General features: G+C 34.3%; 1 protein-coding gene across 50 annotated transcripts in view; it reads right to left on the bottom strand.

Annotated features, from left to right (window-relative positions):
* CLASP2 (cytoplasmic linker associated protein 2) overlaps positions 1-13981 on the bottom strand; it is a 239241-nt gene that overhangs the window by 134305 nt on the left and 90955 nt on the right. For all 50 annotated transcript variants that reach the window (XM_021666448.2, XM_021666452.2, XM_064378526.1 and 47 more), the window contains 3 exons: positions 13849-13941; positions 6645-6790; positions 4147-4282 (listed from right to left, as the gene is read on the bottom strand). In XM_021666448.2, the coding sequence (XP_021522123.1) occupies positions 4147-4282; positions 6645-6790; positions 13849-13941 (375 nt within the window). The remainder of the gene's footprint in view (positions 1-4146; positions 4283-6644; positions 6791-13848; positions 13942-13981) is intronic.

The following is a 13981-nucleotide window of genomic DNA, read 5'->3' as shown; positions in this document are numbered from 1 at the left end:
CTTGACAATAAGGAACTTCTAAATTACAAAAGAAAAAAAGGGAAAAAAAAAGCACAATGAACAGAAAACAAAATATAAGATAGAAAAAAATACTATTTCAAGATGATAATTGTAAAAAACCTTGACCATACATAACGTACATATAACAAGAACTGTTAGAAAAATGAAATTGACAAGAATCAGAATTTGTCACATAAAGATTTTTTTAATGAGACCATAAAAAACTTGAATAACATAAATAAAACATAAGCTAGATTTAGTGATGAGCGAAGTACTCAATTCTCTGCCAAAGAATTCTATATTTCTAAACGCTAACAGTCTACCTATATAAACTGATGACATGCTAGAACACAAAATTTCCAGGCATTCACCACAAAATAAATCATACAACCAAATTCCCTGATCAGAATGTCATGAAATTAGAAAATAATGACAATAAGAACAAAAGCACCATCTGAAAATGAAAACAATATTATTATACAATTCAAAGTTGAAATGGAAATTACAAATGATTGAAAACACAAATTAAAGAGAATGTGGTAAATTTAAATCACTGAGATGCTGCCAAAGTCAAACTCAGAAGAAAATCCAAAGCCTTATAATAATAAAGAAAAAGCAATGCAAACTGTCTAAAGATATTCCACAAAAATCTAAAAAGATAAAATGAGTCAAAAGTTGGAAAAATACATAGAAACTAAAAAATTAGAAAAATTAAATAATCTTACTAGTCAATAAAATTTTAAGTTGAAGTTTATGAAGAACCCAAAATAATGCTTCTGCCAAATAAATATAAAAGAATGTATAACATTCTAATTAGAAAAAGTCAGCTGGATACAGTTGTAATCCCAGCTACATGGGAGGCTGAGGCGAGAGGACTGCCAACATTTCAAACTAAAGATTCAAGATGCCCAGAGTCTAAAACGTTGGAAATGTTACTAGATAATCTTAAAGGCCATTAAACTCTAATAGCAGAACAATATATTAACAAAATATGTAAAACTGGAAAAAAATTCACAGAATACTTATTCATTTAAATGAATGCCAAAATCTTACTAAGTATTAACCAACCTAATCTAGCAGTATCTTAATGAACAATGGCCAAGCAGAATTTAGTTCCTGATGTATAATGGATAATGAAAAAACAATAATAATCATTTATAAAGATATTAAAGGGTTACCTGATAAAATTCAACATCTATTTCCAATCAAAATTTAGCAAAATGTGAGTAGAAAATTTCCAAAATCTAATATACTATATTCATAGAAACCCATTAAAAAATCATATTTAAAGTTAAATATGATGCCACTCACCTCAGGGATAAAACAATGATTTCAGTAATTCCCACTATACTTCCTAACATTGTTACAAAAATTCTGAATTAAGGTTGTCTACAATCTTTAAAAAAAAGAAAGAAAGAAAGAAAGCTAAAACAGGGGGGAAAAAAGGATCATTTTTGAAGATTTTAAATAAGCATTTTTAATTTTATTGGTGAAAAAGAACATTTCCTGGTAAGGCAGTATTAGGAATAAACAATTTTTTTAACAGGAAAGGAGAAACTGATCAAAGAACCTGAAAATACATTTAAGAAACAGACTTTAACATATTTATGGAAATGTATTACATGAAAATGGCAGCATTTCAAGAAAAGGCTACATTGTAATTCACCACATGCTACTGGGTCAATTGGTTTTGTATTGGGGGAAATACCGAGTTAGAAATCTTTATTTCATACGAAAATAAAATCCAGTTCGATCTAAATCTAAGAAAAAAAATCATAGAAGTTCTAAATGATTGAATATTTTTGTGTAACTGTGAAATGGGAAAGGTAATGTTTTAACTATAATAAAACCCACAAAATGAACAAGTCTCAATACATAAAAATGTAAAATTCTGATATATAACAAAGGAGCTTATGTAATATTTGAAGAAATGTCAGACTGTAGAAAATACCACAACACATACAACACAGAATTAATATTCTTATGATATATAAAAAGATCTTGGCCGGGCGTGGTGGCTCAAGCCTGTAATCCCAGCACTTTGGGAGGCCGAGGCGGGTGGATCACGAGGTCAAGAGATCGAGACCATCCTGGTCAACATGGTGAAACCCTGTCTCTACTAAAAATACAAAAAATTAGCAGGGCATAGTGGTGCGTGCCTGTAATCCTAGCTACTCCGGTGGCTGAGGCAGGAGAATTGCCTGAACCCAGGAGGTGGAGGTTGCGGTGAGCCGAGATCACGCCACTGCACTCCAGCCTGGGTAACAAGAGTGAAACTCCGTCTCAAAAAAAAAAAAAAAAAAGATCTTAGAAATAAGTGAGAAAAAACTGACAACCCATAGAAGAATTATAGAAGGAAAAAAATAGCTAACGTCCCTAATAACACAGGAAATGCAAAGTAAAATATGAAATAATGCTTATTAAATTATAAAACCTTAAAGATACTGATAAAAGACAATATTGGTAAAGGGATGGAGAAAAAGGACTACAGGAAGAAGACTGCAGGAACGAGACTAGTGAGGATAATGGATAGTTTTTTTTTATTTTTTGAGACAGAGTTTCACTCTTGTTGCCCAGGCTGGAGTGCAATGATGCAATCTTGGCTCACAGCAACCTCCACCTCCTGGGTTCAAGCAATTCTCCTGCCTCAGTCTCCCGAGTAGCTGGGATTACAGGCATGTGTCACCACACCTGGTTAATTTTGTATTTTTAGTAGAGACAAGGTTTCTCCATGTTGGTTAGGCTGGTCTCGAACTCCTGACCTCAGATGATCCATCCAAAGCTTTGGCCTACCAAACTGCTGGGATTACAGGTGTGAACTACTGCACCTGGCCTGGTGAGGATAATTTGATGCTACATCCTTAAACGAAGACTAATTTAGACATTAAAAAGAATTACATAAATGGATAAGGAGAGCTGCCCAAGCACATGAAGTTTAAAAAAGAAGCTAGGCTGGCACGATGGCTCACGCCTGTAATCCCAGCACTTTAGGAGGCTGAGGCAGGCGGATCACTTCAGTCCAGGAATTCGAGACCAGCCCAGGCCAATATGGTGAAATCCTGTCTCTACTAAAAATACAAAAAATTTGCTGGGCATGGTGGTGGATGCCTCTAGTCCCAGCTACTCGGGAGGCTGAGGCAGGAAAACTGCTAGAACCTGGGAGGCAGGGTTGCAGTGCACTCAGTTTGCTCCACTGCACTCCTGTCTGAGTGACAGATAAGATCCCATCTCAAAATAAATAATATATAAAAGAAGTTAAAGAATATATTATATATATTTACATTTTCTATATGTGTAGCAAATACATTTATATAGGCACAGAATAGAAGTTTAGAAAAGTACACATTAAATGGCTAGAGTGATTAGCAACAAAGGAATAGAATTCAAGGGGAGATTTATTTTTTCAACTCTGTTCTTTCAGGCATCCTCAAGATATGAATGAAGAGAAATACAGTCATACCTCAATTAATGATGGGGATACATTCTGAGAAATCCATTAGGCAATTTCATCATAATATGAGCATCATAGAATGTACTTGCATAAGCCTACATGGTATAGCCTACTCTACACCTAGGCTGTATGTTATACCCTATTGCTCCTAGGCTACAAACCTGTACAGCATATAACTGTACAGAATACTCTAGGAAAGAGTAACACAATGTTAAGTATTGTATATCTGAACATATCCAAAAGTAGTAAAGCTTTGGTAAAAATACAGTATAATCTTATGGGACCACTGTTGTAAACACAGCCCATCACTGACTGAAACTTTGTGAGGTGGCACATTACTATAAAAAATTTGCCTTTTATTATTTTCTGTAATATTTGTGACTATACACATATGTAACTCTATACACATATATGTATTCATACGTACATGCATGTGTATATTATATTCCATATACAAACATGTTTACTTTGCAATCCTCTGGTTCTATAATGACCATCTATGGCTTTTACTTTCAGAAAAATGATTCAAAAATAATTTGCCTTTGGGGTTCAAAAAGAAACCCAATGACTTATTTAGGTACATTGAGAGATGGCGGTGGGGTGGGGAAAGGAGAGAAAAAGGAGGAAGAAGAAAGAAAAAGTGGGTGGGGGAAGTGGGGAGAAGGCAGCAGTGGAAAAGGAGAGAGCAAACCTACCCGAATGATAAATCTGATTGCTGCACATCCAGAAGTTGCCATGACTTTTGCACTATTGGGGACCAGATTAAAAAGTGTAGGTACAATGGCTTCAGCGCCATGATCAAACTTGTTGCCCAAAACTGTTGAAAGGTGGCTACAAAGGAAGACAAAAAGTATTTTTTAATAGTTTAACATTAAGTACAGATAGAACCATATAATTTTAAATACTATTTTACTGAATTAACTTAGAAATTTTTATTTTAATCAGTTGTAATTGCAGAAAAACAGAGAGAAAGGGAAACCTAGATACTATGTATTCCCTTCTTTTCCCTATCTTTTAACTGGCTAGTCCAAAGTTGAAGTCTGGCATTTTTCTCATCTGTTTGCAATAGCACTTGAAGAAGCCATTTGATTTCAGAATTTATTAACTCTAAGGACACATCAGGTGAAATAATCAGCTCTGATGGTTCTGACCTTTGGTATTTATCCATGAGATATTTCCATTTTGATGATCCATTATCAATCCTAAATTCAACATATTTTTACAAACAAATTCAAAATCTTAAATCAATGCTCCTCAAAATGTTCTCCATTTCTACTAACAGTATCACCCCTTTTTAGTCATACATACTCCCTAACTTCTTTGGAGTAGGATTTCCAAATCCGCAGTCAAAAATACAATTCTACCATATTTTAGTTGGGTAATCTTTAGGACATCTGACTTCTCTTTCCAATTGTGTAGGTTAAACAACTAAATTAGCCTTTAATTGTATGATTTTAGTTAAAACATTTAGGAGGGATATTGTAATCACTCAAAGTGTTGACAATGCTTGCAATACTGGTTAATTTCTATATGTTTATATGTTATTGAAAATACATGGTTGGGATAGAGTTAGCTCCAATAATTCAGGTTCTTGATTCAAAGAGGTCGTATTCAGACCTATTTACTAGTGCTATTATGTTAGTTTTCCAATGTCTGAACTCACAGGCAAAAAGGAACCTCAAATGAAAAGCAAGGAGGTGTGGATATGTTTGGATGTTGTCTTCCTTTAAAGGGCATGAGTTTTACTCTGGTAGGCAGGTAATGTACTTGGGAATCAGCTTGATCTTTACAAGCTTGTTGGGAGAGGCAGAGTCTAGAGCTGCCTTACTTTAGAGGTGGTTTAGTACTATTCCTATGCAATGGCCTTTCTGGGGTTTCTACTGACTGCCTTGGGTGATCACCAAGGTTTTTCCATTCTGGTTGGTCAGATCCTAAACTTCTCCTATGAGCTCTGGGAACTGTTTATCTTATAGCTCCCAAGCATTAGTTCCTTTCCTTGCTCAGGGAGTGGTACCTTTCACATGGACAGGTTAGTGTGCAATCTAGACTCATGGGTTCCCATATACAGATCTCTGTAGCTCTTTGTGTTTGTGTGTGTGTGAATCTCCCCTCTTCTCTCCAGTATTCTGCACTGACAATTTTGACCACTTCAGCCTCTGAAACTGTAATCTTTGTTTCCTCACCTCAGTGAGATTGCCTTGCTAGGCTTAGGTTCCCCCTCCTTTCCCCATAGTGCCTCCAGGTCAAAACTTACACTGTTCAACATTATTTGTATCTTTTAAGAATTCCATTCCTGCCCTGTCTGCTGTCTAGTATCTGGAAACAGATGTTTTACATATATTGTCCAGTCTTCTGCAAGAGAGCTAGTCATATTTTAAGTGTATTTTTCATGGTTACGTTTTAATGGATTTTTGTATGGATAATGGGTTTTCTTTATTAGTTAGAGATACTGGATCATTTTAATATACTAAGACTTGTATCTTGCAACTGTGCCAAAGTCCCTTTATTACAGTAATTTATCTGTAAATTCTCTTACAGTTTTCTGCAGATAGTTATATTGTCTGCTAATAATGGCAGTTCTGTTCCTTTTCTTGCTATCCTTATATTGTCTTTTTTTCATTTCTGACTAGAATATCTAATATAATCCTGATTAGAAATATTGGTAGTAGGCACTGTTGTGTTCCCTATCTTCAAAGGAATGCATATGCAACAACACTGCTTAGATCAGAAATAGTAATAAATAGAATTTAAGTTCTATCATCTTTGTATTGTAGAAGACTACAAACTTAAAGTTTAGATTTTGCTAAGTTAATGACATATGTTGTAAAGCCAGGATAATTGCTAAAATACCAGAAATTAAGTGTTTAATATCCAAACTAGTAGTGAGAAAAGTGAATATAGCCAGTTTCCAGACCCATTCATTTTCATCTTATACTTGTAGAGTTAATGATCAAAAATCTACCAATAGGCTTTAGATACTTTAAATATCTTTATACCAACCTTAAATTGTTGCTATAAAGAGCTGTTAAGGAATTTAAAAAAAATCATACCGATTGAATTCTTACGTATAATAAAAATGATTTGGGGATCATATACTTTTTTGGCTATCTTGCTACTACTTGATTTAATGAGCACTGAATCAGTGAGTACTAAATTCATTCATAAAAAACACTTATCCTTTTATGATACTTACGCTACAGTAATGCAAGCTTCTCTAACCACCTGGGATCTAAGATCCTTAGCTGAAAGTTTAAGTGCTCCATCCAACAAGCGTAAATGTTGAAAAAAGCAATCATACTGCGCAGCTCCAGCAACAAGCAGTGATCGAATCTTCTTCAGCTGAAATAAAATGAATTTTCATTATTGACAAAAAAGGTCAAAGTGCAAAAAAAAAAAAAGCTACCTAAACTACATTATTCAAACAAGAACTTTCTAAAAAATAAAACATATGTAATGTTTCATTATATTACTATATTCTGACATTTTAGGAGCATGAAACGTATCTTGTATATAAATATGCCAACAAAAAGCCATCTGAAAAATAACATTATAGATTGTTATAAGCACAATGGAGAAATGTAATCTATAAGTACATCAATTGTAAAGTTTTAAGGGAATCTTTCTATTTTATTTATTTATTTGTCTTTTAGCTTAATCTCCAGTGTGATAATAGGGAGTCTTTCTTTTAATTGTGGTAAAATACACATTAACAAAATTTACTATTTTAACCATTTTAAAGTATGCAATTCAGTGACATTAAGTGCATTCACAATGTTGTGTGACCACTACCATCACTATCTACTAAGGGAGCCTATTTTTTAAAGTGTCAAATTTGGAAACCTTTAGCATTACTGTTTTTTTTTGAGACAGTCTTTCTCAGTTGCCCAGGCTGGAGTGCAGTGGTGCTACTGTAGCACACTGCAAACTGTACCTCCCGGGTTCAAGTGGTTCTCATGCCTCAGCCTCCCCAGTAGCTAGGATTACAGGTACATACCACCATGCCTGGATAATTTTTGTATTTTTAGTAGAGATGGGATTTTGCTGTGTTGTCCAGGCTGGTCTCAAACCCTTAGCCTCAACGGACCCACCCACCTCAGCCTCCCAACAGGAGTGAGCCACCACATCTGGCCTGCTGTTGAATTTTTAATTTTTAAAATTTTAAATTATGGATACATAATAGTTGTACATTTTTATGAAGTACATGTGATTTTTTGATAAAAGCACACAATGTATAACAATCAAATCAGGGTAACTGGGGTATCCATCACCTCAAACATCAATCATTTCCTTCTGTTAGGAACATTCCAGTTACACTGTTTTAGTTATATTGAAATATAAAATAAATTATATTTTACCATCAATCATTTCCTTCTGTTAGGAACATTCCAATTCCACTGTTTTAGTTATATTGAAATATGAAATAAATTATTGTTAACTACAGTCACCCTAATGTGCTGCCTAACACTAGATCTTATTCTTGTTTAACTGTATTTTTGTACCCTTTAACTATCTCCTCTTTATTATCCCCCTGCAACCCCCAACTACCTTTCTCAGTCCATGAGAACCATTATTCTACTCTCTATCTCAAGTTCCATATTTTTTTTCAGACTAGATGAAACTTGGTTTCTCATTAGCTGATTCAGTTCATATGGCCCAAATATGGTCCCCAAAACTCCAACTTTATATCCTTATCAGCTCTGCACTGTAGCTAGCTAACTGGAGTGTCTGAGTCATTTTCCAAATTCTTTTTTTTTTCTTTTTTTTTCAAAGACATCAGTGTAACCTGCTTTCTTCCATTCTCAAAGCAGATACAGTGTTCCTAACATTCTAAACCTAGGAATAGGACGACAGGTCATGGGACCAGCATTTTAATTAGCTAACGGGAACTTATTGATTTGAGTTCAGAACATGGTAGGGAGGGGTTAATATACATTTTTTTCATGTCTGGATTTTATGATAAATTCACCATGTACATAGCTATTCCATTTTTTTTTTTTTTTAGAAAGGAAAAAAAAGGAAGAAAGAAAGAAAGAAAAAAAAAGAATGAAGAAGAGGAAGAAAAAGGAAGAGAAAAAGAGAGAGAGAATGGGAGTATTGCTTTCTTGCCCAGGCTAGAATGCAGTTTAGTAATGGGTATTGAAAACCTCTTTTATACCAATAATTATACTTAATGTCGACAAGAAAGAATAAGGGAAGAAAATAACAAACAAGCAGCCAACCAATATTTCATTTAAACCTATGAAATGCTATGCGATTACTGAGGAGTGATTTACTTCCAATTATGTAGTCACTTTTGGAATAGGTATGAGGTGGTAATGTATGTAAGTGGGGAGTTCTATAAATGTTTATTAAGTTTACTTGTTCCAGGTCTGAGTTCAAGTCCTGGATGTCCTTGTTAATTTTCTGTTTCGTTGATCTATAGAATCGTTAGCTCTTCTTGTTACATTGATCCTTTTGCCATTATGTAATGTCCTTCTTTGCCTCTTTTGATGTTTGTTGCTTTAAAGTCTATTTTATCAGAGGCGAGAATTGCATATCCTCCTTTATATTTATTTGTTTATTTTTACTCTCTGTTTGGTGGGTAAATCTTTCTCCTTCTCTTTGTTTTGAGTCTTTGTGTATCGCTGCATGTGAGATGGGTCTGGATGCAGCATACTGATGGGTTTTGGCTTTTTATCCAATTTGAATATATATGAGTTTAATACTGCCATTTGATGCTAGCTAGCTGTTTTGTCCATTAGTTGGTGTAAATTTTTCACTGTGTTGATGCTCTTTGCTTTTTGATATATTTTTGGAAAGGCTGATATTGGTTGTTCCTTTATATGTATAGTGCTTCTTTCAGAAGCTCTTGTAAAGCAGGCCTGGTGGTGGTGAAGTCTCTAAGTACTTGTTTGTTCGCAAAAGATTTAATTTTTCCTTCGCTTGTAAAGCTTAGTTTGGCTGGATATGAAATTCTGGGTTGAAAGTTCTTTTCTTTAAGGATGTTAAATATTGGTCCCCACTCTTTTCTAGCTTGTAGGGTTTCTGCTGAGAGATCTGCTGTGATAGGTTTCCTTTTATGGGTAACCTGACCTTTCTCTCTGGCTGCCCTTAGTATTTTCTCCTTCATTTCAACCCTAATAAATCTGGCGATTATGTGCCTTGGGGTTGGTCTTCTTGAAGAATATCTTTGTAGTTCTCAGTCCATGAGAAGCATTATTCTACTCTCTATCTCAAGTTCCATTTTTTTTAGCTTCCACATATTAATGAGAACATGCAATCTTTTTCTTTCTGTGACTGGCTTATTTCACCAAACATAATGTCCTCCAGTTTCATCCACATTGTTGCAAACAACAGGATTTCATCCTTTTTATGGTGGAATAATATTCCAATGTGTATATGTGCCACATTTTCCTTATCCGTTCATTCACTGATGGACACTTAGGTATACTGCATCTCCTGGCTTTTTGTGAATGGTGTTGCAATAAACATGAAAATGCAGATATCTTTTTGATATATTGATTTATCTTCCTTTTGATATATACCCAGAAGTGGGATTACTGGATCATATGGTGGTTTTTAGGTGTTTTTTGTTTGTTTGTTTTTTTAAAGAAACTTCCATACTGTTCTCCCTGCATGTGGTGGCTCATGCCTGTAATCTTAGCACTTTGGGAAGCCAAGGCAGGTGGGTCACTTGAGCCCAGAAGTCCGAGACCTGTGTGAGCAACAGAGGGAGATCCCATCTCCACAAAAAAATTTTAAAAAGATAAAGGTAAAAAGTTAGCTGGGCATGGTGGAATGTACCTATAGTCCCAGCTACTTGGGAGGCTGAGGTGGGAGGACTGCTTGAGCCCAGGAGGTCAAGGTTGTAGTAAGCCATGACTGCGCCACTGTACTCCAGCTTGGGAAAGAGAGTGAAATCCAGTCTCAAAATACAATACAACAACTAAACTAAATAAACTAAGCTAAAATAAAGAACAAAACTAAACTAATTAAACTAAACTAAACTAAAATTTAAATTTCTATTAACAATGTACAAGTGTTCCTCTTTCTCTACATCCTTGCCAACATTCTTGTTTTTTTGCCTGTTATTGCCTGTCTTTTAAATAAGTCATTTTAATGGGGGTGAGATAATTTCTCACTGAAGTTTTAATTTGTATTTGTCTGATACCTAGTCATGTTGAGCATTTTTCCACATACTTGTTGGCCATTTTTATGTCTTCTTTTGAGAAATGTCTATTTAGATCTTTTGCCCACTTTTAAATCAGATTACTTACTTTTTTCCTATAGAATTGTTTGACTGACTTATAATCTGGTTATTACTCCTTTATCAGATGGGTAGTTTGCAAATATCTTCTCCTATTCTGTGGGTTCATTTTATTGACTGTTTCCATTGTACAGAAACTTTTTAGCTTGATGTGATCTCATTTGTTCATTTTTGCTTTGGTTGCCTATACTTTGAGGTCTTAATAAATCTTTGCCGAGACCAACATCCTAGGGAGTGTTTCTCCAATGTTTTCTTGTAGTAGTTTGATGTATTAAATTTAAATCTTTAGTCAATTTTGATGTATGTATGTGGTGAGAGATAGAGGTCTAGTTTCATTCTTCTGCAATGTGGACACCTAGTTTTCCCAGTACCATTTAATGAACTGTCCTTCTCTATTGTATGTTCTTGGCACCTTTGCTGAAATGAGTTGACTATAAATGTGTGGATTTATTTCTGGGTTCTCTATTCTGTTCCACTGGTCTATTTATCCGTTTTTACACTAGTACCATGCTGTTTGGGTTACTATAGCTTTGTAATATTATTTGAAGTCAGGAGGGATGCCTCCAGTTTTGTTCCTTTTGCTCAGGATTGCCTTCACTCATTATTGTTGGTCTTTTTTAGTTCGATATGAATTTTAGGATTGTTTTCTCTATTTTTATGAAGAATGTCATTGGCATTTTCACAGGGATTGCACTGCATCTGTAGATTGCTTTGGGTACTATGAACTTTTTAACAATATTGATTCTTCCAATCAATATGAACATGGAACATATCTTTTGTTTTTTGTGTCCTCTTTAATTTCTTTCATCAATACTTTTATAGTTTTCATTGTAGAGATCTTTTACTTCTTTGGTTAAGTTTATTTATAGATATTTTATTTGTAGCTATTGTAAATGGGGTTAAACTTTCAGTTTCTTTTTCAAATTGTTTACTGTTGGTATATAGAAATGCTACTACTTTTTGTACGTTGATTTTGTACCCTGCAACTTTACTGAAAATTTTTGGTGGTATTTTTAGGTTTTTCTAAATATAAGATATCATCTACAAACAAGGATAATTTGACCTCCTCCTTTCCAATTTGGATGTTCTGTATTTCTTTAGAAGAAATGGATACATTTCTATACACAAACAACCTACCATGATTGAACCATGAAGAAATCCAAAACCTGAACAGACCAATAACAAGACAGAAGAAGTAACTAAAAGTCTCTCAATAAAGAAAAGCCCAAGACCTATTTCACTGCTGAATTCTACCAAACATTTAAAGTAGAACTAATGCCAATTGTACTCAAACTATTCAAAAACATCAAGGAGGAGGGAATACTTCCAAACTCATTTTATGAGGCTAGTATCACCCTGATACCAAAAGCAAAGACATAACAAAGAAAACTACAGGCCACATGCCTGTAATCCCAGCGACTAAGGAGGCTGAGGCCAAGAATTGCTTGAACCCGACAGGCAGAGGTTGCAGTGAGCCGAGACTGCGCTACTGCACCTCTAGCCTGGGCAACAGAGCAAGACTCCATCTCAAAAAAAAAAGAAAACTACAGGCCAGTATTTCTGATGAACATAGATGCAAAAATCCTCAACAAAATATTATTAAACCAAATTCAACAACACATTTAAAAGATCATTCATCATGATCAAGTGGGATCCCAGGACACAAAGATGGTTTAATATACACAAATTAATAAATGTGACACATTGAATCAGCAGAATGAAGGACAAAAACCACACAATCATTTTTATAGATGCCAAAAAAGTATTCAATAAAATTCAACATTGCATCAAGATAAAAATTCTCAAAAAAATTGGGTATAGAAGGTACATGCTTCTTAACATGATAAAAGTTATATTAAACAAATACACAGCCAATATCATACCGAATAGGTAAAAACAGAAAGCCTTTCCTTCAAGGTCTGGAATAAGACAAGAATGCCCACTTTCAACACTTTTATTCAACAGAGTACTAGAAGGCCTAGCCAGAGCAACTAGATAAGAAAAGGCATTACTTTTTCAGTATTTGATTGCCAACTGTTATCCACATAAAAACCAGACATACATAATAAAATTACATTGATCAAAAGAGATATACACACTTGCACATCTGTGCTCATACACACCCAGAAGCCAAAAGTCTACTTATCCTACCATTATTGTGTATAATTTCACATTTAACTCAGAGGTTTTCTAAATTTTAAAATATATCTTTAAAGTTAAATCAGATGCAAAAAGATGTAAATGTAAAAAAAACCCTGCTATGGTATCTTCGTATTTCTGGCCATGATTGACCACAAATAACTGAAGACTTCCTAACAAAGACAAAACATGGTCCTTTGTTCATAGGGTCATTAAAGCCTTATTTGTCAAAAGGCCCTCCCTTTCATTTAGTTTATCAAAATGGAGATTTTCATGATCAGCCAAATTGGGACCCTTCAGAGCAGAACAGTCTTCAAATACAGCCCTTTTCTCTGGCTTCTTGAAAACTCTGAGGTACTCATTTGGTAAATGTAATTTGGTTATATAAACAATAAGTTCACAAATTTAAAAAATATATTGCTTACTGTCAATGCTAATATTATTTTAAATTTTATCAAATATTTTCCTTAAGGAATTTAGGCTCAGTAAAATATTCTTAACTCAAGGATATCTGACCTTTATAAATGAAATCACAGAAGAAATATTCATCACATTCACACGAGAAGAAAAAAAGCCAGATAAATGTACATCCTGCTGTGAATTTACGTTGATGCTATGAAAATACCGAGCATGCAGGTAGGTAAAGTGAACTGCTTTACTGGGAGGCCTTACGTGTCTTGAGGATAGTGCTAATATGCAACTATATAAGTCCACAGAAAGGCCAAAGCCCTCTGAATCTCACAGATTTGGTGATCAGTCAAAAACAGCACATGTGGTGATGTTACCAAATGTGTAGGATAGGCACCATCTGATTAGCCAAACCAAAATAAAAATCAATCCTAAATCAGAAAATGACTATTATATCAATATATTCTCCAGAAAGAAATGTTACCTATCAGACACTCTATTTTGTAAGTGAATACTATATAGTACTATAATTGAATTTCCATGTTTTTAAAAAGGAACATCGAAAAAGAAAGAAGATAAGACAATTAAAGATAAAAAAACTTACTGCATTGGCACGCTGATCCCAGTCATGTTTGTCATCTGACAAAATTTCCCTGATTTTATTTAATGTTTCTTCAAGTTCTCGACTAGAATAAATCTTAAAAAAAAAAAAAGATTCATAATTATAACAATGTTTC

The sequence above is a fragment of the Aotus nancymaae genome, unplaced genomic scaffold (assembly GCF_030222135.1).
Source record: "Aotus nancymaae isolate 86718 unplaced genomic scaffold, 86718_ANA_hifiasm-v0.15.2.pri h1tg000019l, whole genome shotgun sequence".
NCBI lineage: Eukaryota > Metazoa > Chordata > Mammalia > Primates > Aotidae > Aotus > Aotus nancymaae.
The sequence above is the reverse complement of the archived record's forward strand: the minus strand, read 5'-3'. Positions and strand labels throughout refer to the sequence as shown.